The following is a 15,988-nucleotide window of genomic DNA, read 5'->3' as shown; positions in this document are numbered from 1 at the left end:
GCTTCTTGGACCTCCCAAACTGACACAGTAAACTAACCAGAGTGCTGCTACGGCAATACCGCGTTAAAGTTAGAAAAAGCTACCCCAAAAACCAAATCAGAATTATAAATCTGGTATCACAGACATTTGGTATATGAAAACATCAATAGGAAATTAGGGAGAGATCTTTAAAGACATACTTCCTTAGGAAAATTCCTAATTAAAATAAAGAAAAAAATTTAACAGTTATACTGAATATTATTATCTCTTTTTAAAAATGACAATATGCCTAGAATCTTGATACTCCTGCATGATAGGTATGTCTAGACTTACAGGTGACGAATAAACAGCAAACTTAAAAAGTGAACTCCTCAGGGACTACTGATGACCTAGAAGAGACTACCATCTCTGGGTCACTGATCTGATACCAGCTCTATCTGGTGGCTACTCTGCCAGCCTACATACAATGAACAAATGACTTCAGATTCCTTTCTAGCAGACAAGTGAAAGCAACACAATTGGTATGCTTAATAACAGGTCCACATAAAGTAAAGGGATAACAGGTTCTAGAGACCAAAGGGCAGGGCTTACCTATGTTAGAAGGGCAGTAGTGCAGGTGGATAAGGGGAATAAGGGACTTACATATATTTCTCATGCTTTAACATCACCCTCAAAGTAAAACACAAAATATACCCTTCAAACTGCTATCCCTCAAAAGGCAAGGTCATTATTGTAGGAAAAATATGTAAAGGTCAATTACTTTGCTATATATCACTTTTACATCTTTTTATTGGGCTTATTAATTATTATATAGAAAATTATGTTGTCAACAATCAAGAAGCAGGTATTAATATTCTCAATTTATGGATAAAGAAACTATGGCTCAGAGGACTTGAATAAATTAAATGAGATGACAACCAGTAAGTGATACCACTACATTTGTACATGCACAGCATGCCAAAGCCAGCACTCTTCATCACCAAGCTACTTGATATAACAGTTATCCTAACACAAAAGCAAGAAAAGACTACTATTAGATTCAGTTACTTCACAGCAAGGCTTGTGCCTTACTCACCAATGAATATCCATTCCCTAGCAGAGTAACTAGGATGCCTAATACAATGAAGAATAAACATCTACTGAAATAAAAGGTCCAAGAAAGCATTTTTGGTTACTGTTCAACATAAAGTTTTACTATTTGTGTTTATTTTTCCTTAAAACAAAAACAATCATTATCTATAAAAATCTAATCACTAGCTTTACAAAGTATATACTTCCCATTTCCCTATCACTGCTCAGTTCTGAATTCATGAAACACTCTTCTAGGAATGTTGAACTGAAAAACTCAAACGTCACAAAGCACTGACTTATGTTTAATCAGGAATAAAAACTGCATATAGTAAAGCTATTCTGAATGTAAAAAGTGGCAGTGGGCATCTACTAAAAAGCTTACTAGTATTCTAAGAATAATCACTGATTATTAGAATAATAATCAACTATAACTTAGAAGAAAATTTACCACCATAATCAATTCTACCCTCTTCAGAAGATTACAGTGGTAACGACACATCAGCCTGCCAAAACTAAGTCCCAAGGACAGAAACATCCTCACAATTAAGAAGGGCTAATGTCAAATTATTTCAATATGATCTTAAACAATTAATATATATGGGCTATGATAAGCCTCTTATAGAAAGTCATAGTTTCCATTTTCCAGTATAAAACTGGCATTAAGAACAGAGTATCTTCTTTCCCTTGTGTATCTAGTGTATGCTTGGCACACAGTAGTGATCAATAAATATCTGTTGAATGAATGACCAGGGATCATTAAATTGGGGAAAGAAAAAGCATTCAAGAAGCAAAAGAGCCCATAAATAACATTTTTATAGATAATGGGACATTGTTTCAAAGGTTTCCCTGTATCTTTATAGAAACAGCTGGATTCAAACTAATTTGAAGTAGATTTATGCCATTCAAATGCATAGCAAGTACCAAACAATAATAAATTAGCTCAGAAATTATAATATAGAAGTTCTAAATAAAAAGAACTACATTAACAATTGTTAGTTCTGTATATGATTTATGTTTCTTAGGCTTTTAAACATAACTTGTTTTAACACTCCAAGCTGACAATCTCTGATTATATCAGCTAAATTAATATTATAAACTATTAAGTCTGTCTATCAGGAATAGTATAGGTACATTAGCACCTATAATATTTTCTTTGACATCCTCACAGATTAAATCTAAGTGTGTTATAAAACTTCAAACTGATAATAAGAATGAAAACCAGGAAGCAAACAAAAGATAATATAGTAACTAAACTTGTTCTAAGAGGTGGATAAGTATGCTCATAGAGCTATACTAGGAATGGAAATAGAACTTTTATGTGTCCTATTTTCTATTTTTCTCTTTCAGTCTGGAAAACTAGGCAAAGAAAAGATTGTGTGTGTATACAATTTGAGATTAGGACTATTCAGCCCTAACTGACCCTCATGGGATACTGATCAAAAGAAAATCTTATGAATAACAGATATTCTAAATATCTTCCACTACCATTAGAAGACAAATGACATGTTAAACTTTACTTCTGATTACACAAGGTTCAGATTAATCAAAGCTAATGTCTATGAACAAACTGGCTCACTGACCATGTCAATTTCACATTTTACTCATTCAATAAATTATTCTATGACTGCTAACATATACAAATTACTTAACTACACAAAATTAACTGCAGTTTTCTTATATGCTAAAAGTCAAAACTGGTAATAGTTAACCACTGACACATGAATTCCTTGATTTTATTTTATAAACAATTATGAAAAAAACTACTTTTTGCAAATACTACATCAGTTTCAAGATATGAAAACATATTTCCTATAAAAGAAGTTCCAGTCTTGTGGGGGAGACAACACATAGATGAATAAAACACAAAATGGTTTTAAGTGAAACACATTAACCAGGTCAAAGGCCAGAATTTTAACATAATATATTTATTTTCCTTTTTATCAGCATGCACTAGAGAAATAGTTGGAAAAACAGTAAGTGCTCAATAAAAAAAAAAAATCAGCTGAATTAGAAGAGTATCTTAGATTAGTCAGGATGTCCAAAATATTTTTTTAAACTTTTCATTTCTTCTGTAGTTATTACTTTCACCTCCCCAAAGTGAGCACATTAGTAATTAATTCATAGACTTGTTCTTAACAAAATTTTCAGAAATATTCATTGCTTTCTAAAATGCTAGTTGTTTTACTGGTATTGATTATTTTAATCTTCAGAATAATGAAGTGACATTTATTACACAACTCCTATATGGCATGTGCACTGTAATGATTATATATATCACTTCATAGTATTTATAAATACTATGAGATGGTTACTAAAATCTGTTTTATAGATGAGAAAACTGAAGCTCAAGAAGATTAGGTAACTTGCTTAAGGTCATGCTGTAAAGAAAAGATAAAAATTGGATTCTAAAGCAGGCCTGATCCCAAAGCCTGTGCTCTTCATTACTCTATGCCCTGCCTTTATAACATTTTTAATAATAATAAGTAAATGCTAAAATAAAACTATTATTGGAGTAGTTCAAAATTTCCACCATCTTAAAACTTTCTAATATAAAATTTCTTGGATAAGTAAAATATTTTCTCTCTTATCTTGAAAAAGACATAACCCTCTAGATATTCGAAAATAAAAGGTAAGCTCTTATAACATTTATCCCTTAATTCTTTCCTCCTGTATTTGTATTTACTCTTCAGAGCCCCATCTTTTTTGTAAAACACTGATTAAAAAACAAACAACAACAACGAACAAAACTACTCACTTTACATTCTAAAATAGGTGTGAAAGAAGAATGAACAAAGAGGTAAATACCACCTGAAATTGTACTGTCTCTACATTTTTCTCCAAGGGTACAAATTCCTCTTTTCTGAGTGATGTCCTGCCCACCGCTTAAAGTTTAGCGCAAGCTTCATCTACTTTGTGCAGCCTACACCGATTTCTACCTCCTTCTAATTTAATTTGCACTTAACTATGTTTGCTATACAAGTACTACTTTATTGCATATTGACACATAAAAGGTTCTAAATACATATTTGTTGAATTCTTTGTGGCTAGCAATCTAATTAATACTTAGTTACAGAAACAAAGCAGTATCAGTATAAGCTGTATTATATCATTATGCAATGTAAGATTATCAGCATACAATTGGCAGAATGGTATCTGGCTCACTAGTGACACTAAATGTATATGACTTATTTTCTCAAAGAGACTAAGACCATTTTAAATTTATTTTGTATTCCCAAATCATTAGCATACAGGTACATGAGATGTATTTAAACACCTGCTGATGAGGTGATCTGAAACTAGATAAACATCACATTTGTAGAAGTCCATTGAGTATTTCTGATCAGAGTAAATAAAAAATCTTCAAGAAAATCTAGCCAGTGTGAAGATTTATTTGGACTAAAGGGTTTTTAGTTATTTTTTAAATGTTTTCAAAATAGAGAACAGACACAAAGATTGTTTGGAGTTAGTAGGTAACATCTGAGCATTTTACTGACAGGAATCTCAACAAGAAAATTAGTTCTCAAAAGCAGTAATAATTGTATGCTAGCTAGTTTTATGACTCTATACAAAGTAATTGTTCTTTTTGCCCTAAGGAAGAAGTATAGCCATATTACAAGTTGAATTAACTTCTAAATTTGTTGCTGGATCAATTCCAGTCATAGGCTGAATATACAAGATAGCAAAACATTAAGCAAGAGGCTGCCACTTGAGAACAAAGTTTAAAATATTTTAAAACATGTTTTTTTACAAATAAACTAAAACAGAGTCTTAAAAACTATTTTCAATGGTAAGTTTAGATTAGAGCTCACTGGTGATATCTATGAGCTTACACTCTATTTAAATTACAAACAGTATTATTGATTTTTCACCTATCATTTCTAACATTTACATAATTACATAATAGAGTGATATGGATTCTTTATTATATAGTATATTTTATTATTTATGTTGGTTTCAATGTTCGGTCTTAGGGCTGTTACAAAAGCTGACAGGGAAGAATTTGTCTAAACTGTTTTTTAAAATTAATAGAACAAATACCATATGAGAAAAATCAATTAATATATAATGCCTACTAAAAATAGAGAGATAGAGAACTCAGAAATCTTACACTGAGGGGAATGATGCCTATCCATACAAGTTAAGAAAAGGCCCTGCAATGACCTTTGATACTCATTTTCCATTCTTGAGTTATTCTAATCATATTGTTTACAACTGTCTAATATTAAAAGAGCCAGTAAATAGCTTGAGCTCTCAAATTTTATAGACTGAGATTCGTATCCTTGTTCTGCTGCTTAATACATAAACGGCGTGATTTTGTGCAAAGTAATCTCTTTGACCCTAGTTTTTTCACCCTTTCATTCATAAAATGGAATGATAATAGAACCTATTTCCAGAATTACTGAGAAAAATGAGACAAGTTGAAACGGCTATCACCACAATACCTGGCATATAGCAATAATTCCATACAAGATACAGTCAAGTCACTATAAAAGGAAATCAAACACTATTAATTAATTGAGATTATGAAGAAAGAATCCATGCTTATCTAATAACTCAAAAACAGATAATATTGGGACTCATTAAAATAAAGATATAAAAACATACAGGAAAGAGAAGAGAAACCCAACTTAAATCATTTACATATAGATCAACATTTTTTAAACTCTTGAGTTAATCACTGCCTTATTAAATATTTTGATAGTTTTGATAATCATGTGCAGGGAAGGGGGAGGGAGAGTCTCATGCTATTTTTCATGTTTTGTAAGTTTATATTCTTAAGTTTAACAATTTAACTAGAACACTCTGGCCACGGATTTACTAGCATTTAATTTAATTCAAGGTTTTGAGACACTGAGAGGACTGTAAATTATAACCAAACTCAGATACCTTATAGATGAAGCTGCTTTATTGATAAAGAACTGAATCCTTATTTCAGGTAATATAATTGTATGAACCTAAATATTAGGCACAATAAGTGATGTCAATCATCAATGATGGATATTTATACTAAATTTTTTCATGACATATAAAACTAGATGGTGATACATGTGATTTCATAAAGTAATTTTTGATATATTTTGATATATTTTACCATATGACAAGAGTCATGTGATATAAGTGTATTTTTTAATGAAATGCATTCTTTTAATATGAATTATAGTTAATTAGAAATAAACAAATGCAAACACCAATGTTATATAATACCTGAACTAGGTCTAGAAACTAAAACTGCCATTTCAAAGACTATATAAACAAGATAACCAAAACCAAAATACACAGTCATTCATTTACATTCTGTTTTGAAAATGCTTTCTTTCATTGTATTTACATTTATATTTTCCTTTTCAAAGTGGCCACCATCACATGAGTGAAGTATCATTAAAAGTCAAACAAGATAGAATTCTAATTATACTTAAAATTAAGCTCCAATTATTATTTGTAAATACTGTGGTGGAGGAACTAAATCAGATAATTCTGTTATATTTCTAAAATAATAATTATTACTTAAATGAGTTACTTATGGATTACTTTTTAAAAAGTACCAATTATCAAAGAATTAAACTTAAGAAATATTATACTGTACTTTAATTCATAAAGCTAACAAAAGTCAAGGATTCTCAACTCCTTTATAGCAGTTAAATAACCATACACTTAATAAAAAAGAAAGTAAATAAATTGAAACATCAGTATAAAGCAAGCCTCAGAAGTTATCCATTCTGAATTGCCTAGTATACCACTTTCTATTATTATTGTTTTTGCAGCTAGTTCTGCCTCTGAAAAGCTAAATCACATCTAATCGGATCATGATTTGGAGAAGACCTCAATTTTTATTCATCATCATAATATGATGTCAAAAAGTGTCCAACTTCAAATTCATGACAGATAAAAACTCCATGTTTTAACAGCCATATTTAGTTTGTTTGAGCTGGTGAACAGATGTAAAAGTAATCTGCAATACTATCAAATTCCAGGTCTGATACATAGCAAGCTAATATTTATTTTTAAGTGCTCTAAAAATTATTTATAAAAGCTGCATAAAAAGGATTCCATAAATGTATTGTGATTTTATTTTAACAATTATTCTACACTACAATGGAAGTACATGCTCAAACAAGACACCTCAGCAGTATTTTAAAGCAGTAACCACCTAGCCAATTTCTGTATGTTCTGTAGTTTTTCTAATCCACTCTCCCTGTGGTTGAGCAAAATCGAATTGCCTCTCACATTTGCAGACAGCTCTGTGAAGGTGATAATAGAGCTGCTCCCTGCTGTCATGAGGCAGGAAATAGGAAAATGGCATATGGGGCTAGAAAGAAAGAAAGAAAAAAAAGAACGAACGAATGAACGAATGGACAAACAAACAAAAAAAAAAAAAAAGAAAGGAAAGAAAGAAAGAAAGAAAGAAAAGAAAGAAAGAAAAAAGAACTAAACCAGAACAAAAGATTTCAACAAAGAACAACTATAACCCAATACGCTTTGCAAGTTAATCCCTTTTTGGAATCATTTAGCATATCTAATCATTCATCTGTGTTCTCACTCCAAAAATGCAAACGGTTGTTACCAAGTGTATGGGGCAAGTTTTCATTGTCTAAAATATTTGGAACATATAACTCTAGAATATATCCTGCACAACATCCATAAAACAAAGCTCTTTAACTAGGTTTTTTAAATAATGTGCCAATTTCAAATTCATCATTTTAGAATAAAGGAAGGTGGAGTAATGTTTACTAAAATATTAATGAAATGTACACAGCAAGTTTTTAGTATGCTTTAACATTCCTAATTCTATGAAAGAAAAAAAATTTTAAGATAAACATTTATGATCAGACAATTGCTGATTAAAGTAGAAACAAATCTCTAAATATTTAAATTGCTAATAATATCGAGACACATTTATTGACTTGTAGAGTTTTTTGTTTGGTTGTTTTTTTAAGTAAACAGACAGGGTTTTTTTTTTAGTAATGAAGAAATCTTGCTTTAAACAAAATAGATTTTTATTTAACGTATCTATAAAGAGAATGTGGTAGGAGATGCTAATAAAGATAGAATCTACTCTACCTTTCCTTTTACACTCTGAATAGGATCCACAACCACTGCCACAGCTCTCTCCGACAAGGCTTCAAAGCTCTGCTGAGTGTTGATATCCACACCAGATAGCCAACAACCAAAGCCAGGGTGACTGTGATACCAACCAACAACCATCTCAGGCCTGAAACAAAGAGGGCATTCAGCTGTTCAGAACAGAGCAAGTAATACATTTATGATAGGAAAAGAAACAACACACTAACAGGGTATAAATTAAGAAGAGATGAAAAACACACAGGTGTGAAAAAGCACCATTAGAAACACTGAAATCATACACCGTATTATCCAGAAAACATGGAAATGAGTAAGTGTGACAAAGGAGTGTTATCATTAAGAGATGCACATTAGCAGTGGTAGATAAGGCTTTCAGTTTTTCACCTTGTTACCACACTTTCTCAGAGCCAGTTTTTACCCTTTCAGCATTCAAGTAAATATCTACTCTTTAACTCCTTAGCTCTGGGAGTTGGATTTTCCAGGCAGAGTACATTTTTAACAATGGACACCAGGATCCACTGTTGTGAAAGGATTAAATATCAATTAAACCAGCAGTAGAACTAGGAACTCAGTCAAAAACCAATTTGCACTGTTCTGTTCAGCTGCTGAGCCTTTTGCTAACATTAATTTTGAAGTTTTTTCCACAGTAGAAGAATTTGAGCAAGAGAATGACAACTATCAAGAGATCTAATCTGGGGGAAAAAACTTGAAGAATATTTGGATTCCACTCTCTCCGTCTTTAAAACTCAATATGCCTACAAATGTAATTGAATATTCAGAATCTTATTCAGCTGCAATTCTCAAATACATGGAACATACAAGCTCTTTCAATTATAAGTGACTAGAAAGTAACTCCATATGCTAAACAGAGGGAAGCTACAGTCCAAAGTTACTATGGAACAGTTGAGAATTTTAACATGAGGCAGTTTTCTTACTGGCAAATTTCTTTGATAATACATGGAAGAGATACTAGATAAGACACTGATAGTGATACTTCAACATTAACTATGTGGCTTTTTTTCTGGGAGCAGCGTTCATAAACATCTAAAATTTTGACATACATTTTTGAAAAATATTTCCCATTATACCATTATATGATCACCTGAAATACTTACCTTCCTGTTTGCTTCAACATATCCAACATTTTGGCTTGGAACACTGGATCAACTGCCTCCACACTGACACCCTGGTTTGGAAAGTAAGACAAATGATTAGCTTATATTAATAACTATGGGGGAAAATTATATTACACTGTAAATGAACAAAAAGCTACCCCCAAAATGACGGGTATCATTTTGAGATACCAAAATAATTTTATAATTTTTGATGCCCATATTTGATACACACTCATGTCATTCAATTATAAACAATACATCAATAAAACTTTTAAAATTGTCAAGCACCAAACAGCTGTCACCTAATAAATTAAAACAATTTTTAGGATCCTTTAAGAGTTTATGGTCATGACTGTATATATACATATACCAGAAATACCAAATAAGTGAACCAAGTATTTTTTGGGTAGACCTACCTGGGCAAGCATGCTTCCTACTGTCATCATCTGATAACTAAAAAGTACTAGGTCTTTTCCGTCTCATCCAAAGTTCTCCAACAATTCAGCTATTATAATAAACAGCCTAAAGTCTTTTTTCCCCTTCCCCCAGTTAACACTTTGAAGAAAGAAAATAATTTATCCGTTTCCCAGAGTTGTTTCTGTTTGGTTTTTGGGTGGGTGAGTTGGAAGAGGAGGAAGTTCAGTGCTTTAGTTAGGACAACTCGGTAAATTAGGCAATTGGAGGGAAATACATACTATTAAACATTACTTCAAATATAAAAGCATTCACAAAAAATTCTCTGTTAGAGACAACCTGTACCCAAGTCTTTAAATGCTGCATTATTTTGTTAGTTCAACTAAAAGAAAATTTTAGAACATGGAAGAATTAGAAAAACTTTTATCATCTTTCCAGTGATAGATCACTGCCATTATAGCTCCCACAAGGCTTTCCCCTGACATCAGGAATTTAAGTCTAATCTACTTAAACAAACCAGTTAACATAAGCACTTCTTCCCACCAAAACAAACAGTATTTTGAATTCTAATTGAGAGTGCATCCTCAAGAACAGGGGTATGCAATCTGCTGCCTACAGGCTAAGAATTTTTTTTTACATTTTTAAAGGGTGGTTTGGAAAAAAAACCCAGGAATATGAGACAGAGACATATGTCTTTACAGAAAAGTTTGCTAACTCTTGAGTTAGAAGAAAACTTTCCAATTCTACTACACAGAGTGAACATGGGGATCAAATCTTCTATTTTATATTGTCAAACAAGCACTTACAAGGAAATAAATGATATTAAAGCTTAAAAACCCTTTATTATAATGGATATCCACATAATGACCAAATGTAACAGAAAAAAGTTACTTTTATTATATGTTTTATATATTCTGACATGAAAAGACAGATACAAGTAATAACAGTCTAAGATTTAAACTTAAATCTTTAGTTAATATGTAGTGTATTTCTCCATGTCTACAAAATAATTATAATGAATACTCAGGTGGACAAAATCAGCAGATCTAAATTAGTTTATCTCAACAAACTGGTCTACTTGAAGAAAAATTTGTGTATTTTTCTATATTTTGCATTGTTTACAAATACACTGCATTCTGTAGCAATGATCCTAGTTAAAATGCTTATTATATACATGTATATATACATAGGTGTAGGAATATACACACATTGTGTTATTTAAAAGATAATGTTTTTCTCTAGTAACCACTTTATCAAAGTATACTTATAGTAAAGAGCCGCAAACATAGCAAACAGCTTTATGATGACAATTTCTTTAACCCAGATATTTTACAAGGCTCAATAAGAACAATGTTGTATATACACAATGAGAATAAAACATGAGGAGCAGATAATGTGCACGAATTAAAAATCCAATTAAGAGTCTCTGAAGTCTTTTGAACCAAATATTCAAACTAATCAAACTAATATCCTACTGTTTTAAGGTAACTAACTTATACATCCAGTATGCTACGTTAATTAAAGCTGAAGGTACAGGTAAAGGGATTAAATGCATCACTCAGTTAGTGGACCTATAGGGAGCTCATGATGCATTTTGAAGATCAACAAGTTAAGTCAAAACAGTCTAGAAATTTCTGTCATTAATCTTACGATGAATTTTTCCTATCAGGAAGATAAAGTTGTAATATGGTGAGAGTTATTTTGCATAGGAAAAGAAAAGAGAAAAGAAACACATCTACTTGCAGTAGGCAACCATAAAAGTACTCACTGTTCCTGACTGGGGCATAGCAAACACATCAATCACTCTGACGGTGTAATCATCAACAAATTCTCCAAGCATCAGACCCATAACTTCCATTGGAACTCCAGCACGACCATGTTTTAACATCTATAAAGAGGAAGATATATAGACACAAAGCTTTGAGATCTTTGGACACTTTTATTTTTTAAAATTAATAACCTAATTGTGCTTCAGTGGAAGTAAAACACTATTCTACAGATGCACCTAAAACAGTATCTTATGTGTGAGGTTAAGGTGAAAAATATTCCAAAGTCAAAGATACAGTGAAAGCAAGAGCTCTCTAAAGCAAGTTCAACACTTACTTTTAACAGTGCCAGGGAAGAGATATAGACTTGTTCTGCTGTGTCCACTGCAGGAGCATCTGTAGGTGGCCCCTGGAAACAAGCATGTAAATTATTATAAACACACAGAGTTTACAAGTTTAAAATTAAAGTTGTATGTTATATAAACATGATTGTTTTCAAAAGTTTTAGAAAAACATGTCAAGTATTCTTTTATTCAAGTATAACACAAATAACCAAAACAACCTTGCAAATATCAAACCTGTAGGAGATCTAACTCAGTACTCAGGCAGGTGTCCAACAGACATAATATGGAATCTTTCAGTGATGCTAATCTACCTCTGCTACAAAACAACTATAATGCACCAGTTAGCCATGTTTCTTACCTCAATGTGAATGTAAACTGCTGTTGGACTAGTATGATTAACTGAAGGATCAACACAAACAGTAAATTCTCTGAGTCTGACTCTCAGCTAAAGACAGCATGTAGATTAGGGCTATGGGATCTCTGTAGATATGGAAGTATATTTGCGGGGGGGTGCTGGCGGTGGGGAGGGGAGGTCGGTGGAATGAAGAGAAGACTAATCCCTAGGTGAAAGAGCTGTGAACAACATACTCTGCACTTTACCTGATGCAGTTGTTTCCCTTCCCCATACAACACCAAATTTCACACAACTGCTCCAGGTGTGAACAAACTGGTTGAGACTGGTGTAGTTAACATGAAAATACTTCCAAATCCTAACAACTACCTTTAAAACAAGTATTACTATAAATCTTATTACACCATAAGAAAATACTGTTTCCCCATAAAGATTCTATCTTCATCAAAAGCATCAAATCTCTTTTGACTATAACATTTTGCTGCCAACGTAATTTACATATAGTCCTTACCCTCAAGGTGACTACAATCTTATAAATATAATTCTGCCCCAACCACTGCACACAGAAAGCTTCTTGTTTTTAATACTGGGCAGCCCGGAAATTAAAATAAGATATGACTTATAATTGCCAAGCCCTGTTTTGATTAAAGTTCTCTTTCCTTAACAGTAACTATTACAAATTACATAATGAACATATTAGCTGTCTAACTGTAAATCAATATTCTATCTCGCTTTGATGGGTTTGCTTAATACTAAAATTAAACAATTGCTTTATTTATTACATTTCACACTTATAGGTCTGTGTGCACTTTGAGTTTCTTATCTATTTATATGCTAAATTCCGTGACTTTTTTTTTTTGGTTTTGTTTAAATGCTCATAATATTTACTGGAAGCATTAAGCATAAGAGGTTCTAGAATAAGCTTTCTCCAAATACAAGAATCACATACAAAAATTACCTCTATTTCCTTATATACAAAGTGGTGAGAAAAACAAAATCCCATAACTTTTATTTTTAATAATAGATGCCAGATAATAAGTTTTAAAAAGAACTAGGCAGGGAGGGTATAGCTCAAGTGGTAGAGCACATGCTTAGCATGCATGAGGTCCTGGGTTCAATCCCCAGTACCTCCTCTAAAAATAAATAAATCTAATTACTTCCCCCCAAATTAAACAAACAAACAAACCAAAATTTTCATCTATTTTCATCTATTAATGCAGCTTTACTGCTTGCCTTTCAAATAGATACGAATCTCTTTCAAAATGAAAACTCTAAGGTAAGCTAAAGTGCTATCATTCCAAAATATTTGAAGTCATCATATAAAAATGGTAATTTTGTTGATATGATAATTTTATTCATCTAACTAAGAAAGTTAAGAAAATTTAAGGAAAAAGGAGAAGACACTAGTAAGTTAATTGTGATGAGAGGTTTTGGGAGAAGTAATACTTCAAGGTCAGGATAATGAACATTGTATTCATAAAAATTATTTCCTAACTTAGAGCAACTTAAAAAATGCATATGACAAAAGAATTTAAAACTGGTATCTAGGCTATAGTTATTAACACAACCTTTCTCAACTTGCCAGAAAATATTTACTATGGAAAAAAATAGGGAAATAAAACATCACACCCCCACCAGAATATATTACTGACGAAGTCCAGAAACTATTTCTGCCATCAGTGAAAGAAGAAACACTGTTTTGCTCATCATATACAACCAGTATCTAGCAAAGTGCCTGGCACATAGTAAGAACGGAATAAGTACTGATTGAAAAAAAAGAATGAATAAGTTGAGGTACTTCAAAAGCCAATGGAATAGAAAGGAAAAAAGACCCACCAGCTACCCTGTGAGAGCAAACAAGCCATAAGCAAGTAGCTATATGGTCTTCTGGTTTAGAAACATACTAACAGAAAACCATGCAAAGGTTTCTCTATTGTGTAAGTGTTGTTTTTTGAGACAGTAGCCAGTGATATTTCCTATTGCCCCCCTCACTCCATTACTAATCTATTTCTTGATCTAGTCAGATTAAATTTCCAATAAAACAGCATGGCAAGAAGTAGAGAAGGATCTGGAGCAGTGAACTGCATTCTGAAAAGAAGAAAAAAAAAGAGTAGCCCATGTAAAAACACTGTCTATGGGACAAATGTTAAGGACCTCTGGTATCAGTGAGTATCTGAAGCTATCATTTTTCTACATGCTCACTGTTCAGAAAGCACACAACCAGGCAATGAAGATAAAGAAAACCCCAGTAAAGACCCTGGAAACTGAGCTAAAAGAGATGTAAAAGCCTATACAGCTGTAGATCAAAGATGACCCAGGTTAAGAAAAATGTGGATCTATGGACAATTTACATACACGAAGAGAAGAGTTATTACACCTTGTAAAATATTAGGCAAATCTTAACTACATGGATAAAGCAAAATTTCCAAAACCATACAAACAGGAAAATTAAATAACTTGAAGGAAAAAAAAATGCAACTTAGGTTGACTTTGTATAATCCTAACCTTAAAGTATTACTTCTCTCAAAACCTCTCATCACAACTAACTTACTACTAGTCTCCTGTTTTCTTAAACTTTCTTAACTTTCCTAGATAAATAAAATTATATCAACAAAATTGTCATGTTTTATATGATGACCTCAACAAATGTTCTGGCATGATAGCACTTTAGCTTACTTTAGAGTTTTCATTTTGATAGAGATTCATTTAACACTAAATTTGTTTCTCCAGATCACATATCACTACCTAGAAAGATTAATGATTTACATTTTCAAAAAATCAAATCATAACGAAAACCATGATAAAAATATTGGTTAAGGGAATACTTCCTAATTCATTATATGAGGCCAGCATTACCCTAATACCAAAATCAGACAAAAACACTACAAGAAAAGAAAGCCACAGACCAGTATCTCTTACAAACATCGATGCAAAAAACCTCAACAAAATACTAGCAAACAGAACTCATTAGCATATTCAAAAGACTGCCTACACACATGGTCAAGTGAGATTAAAATCTGCAGTGCAAAGATGGTTCAATATACAAAAACTGACCCATGTAATACACCACATTAATAGAATAAAGGAAAACAACAACACACGATCATCTCAATTGTTGCAGAAAAGGCATTTGACAAAATTCAACACCCTTTTATGATAAAAACACTCAACAAACTATGAACAGAAGGAAACTACCTCAATATAATAAAAGCTATATATGAAAACCCCACAGTGAACATAATGTCCCATGTTGGTGAAAGACTGAAAGCATGTTCTCTAAGATGAGGAACAAGGCAAGGATGCCTGCTTTCACCATTTCTATTCAACATAGTACTAGAAGTTCTAGCCAGAGCAATTAGGCAAGAAAAAGAAATAAAAGGCACCCGAATTACAAAGGAAAAAGTGAAATTATCTGTTTGTAGATGAGATGGTCTTATACATAAAAAACCGTAAAGATTCCACAAAAAAAGATGTTAGATCTAGTAAGTGAATTCAGTAAAGTAGCAGATACAAAGTCAACATTCAAAACAAAACTGCATTTCTATATACAAATAATGAGCAATCTGAAAAAGAAATTACAAAAATAATTTTATTTACAATAGCATCAAAAAAGATAAAATGCTTGGGAATTAACTTAACCAAGGATATGAAAGAATTGTACAATAAAAACTACAAAATACTGTTGCAAGAAATTAAAGAAGACATAAATAACTAGAAGCACATCTCATGTTCATGGTCTGGAAGACTTAATATCATTAAAATGTCAAGACTATCCAAAGTGATCTACAGATTCAATGAAATCTCTGTCAAATCTCAATGATGATTTTTTTTTTGAGTTATAGTCAGTTTACAATGTTGTGTCAATTT

The 15,988-nt window shown here is 32.0% G+C and overlaps 1 protein-coding gene across 4 annotated transcripts in view; it reads right to left on the bottom strand.

Moving 5' to 3' along the window:
* Positions 1-15,988, bottom strand: part of PSMD14 (proteasome 26S subunit, non-ATPase 14) — an 85,945-nt gene that overhangs the window by 28,122 nt on the left and 41,835 nt on the right. For all 4 annotated transcript variants that reach the window (XM_031451538.2, XM_010985579.3, XM_064484847.1 and 1 more), the window contains 4 exons: positions 11,763-11,834; positions 11,428-11,547; positions 9,246-9,316; positions 8,110-8,260 (listed from right to left, as the gene is read on the bottom strand). In XM_031451538.2, the coding sequence (XP_031307398.1) occupies positions 8,110-8,260; positions 9,246-9,316; positions 11,428-11,547; positions 11,763-11,834 (414 nt within the window). The remainder of the gene's footprint in view (positions 1-8,109; positions 8,261-9,245; positions 9,317-11,427; positions 11,548-11,762; positions 11,835-15,988) is intronic.

This window comes from Camelus dromedarius, chromosome 4, assembly GCF_036321535.1.
Source record: "Camelus dromedarius isolate mCamDro1 chromosome 4, mCamDro1.pat, whole genome shotgun sequence".
In the NCBI taxonomy this organism is placed as follows: domain Eukaryota; kingdom Metazoa; phylum Chordata; class Mammalia; order Artiodactyla; family Camelidae; genus Camelus; species Camelus dromedarius.
Note: the sequence above shows the minus strand (reverse complement) of the source record. Positions and strands in the feature narration are given on the sequence as shown.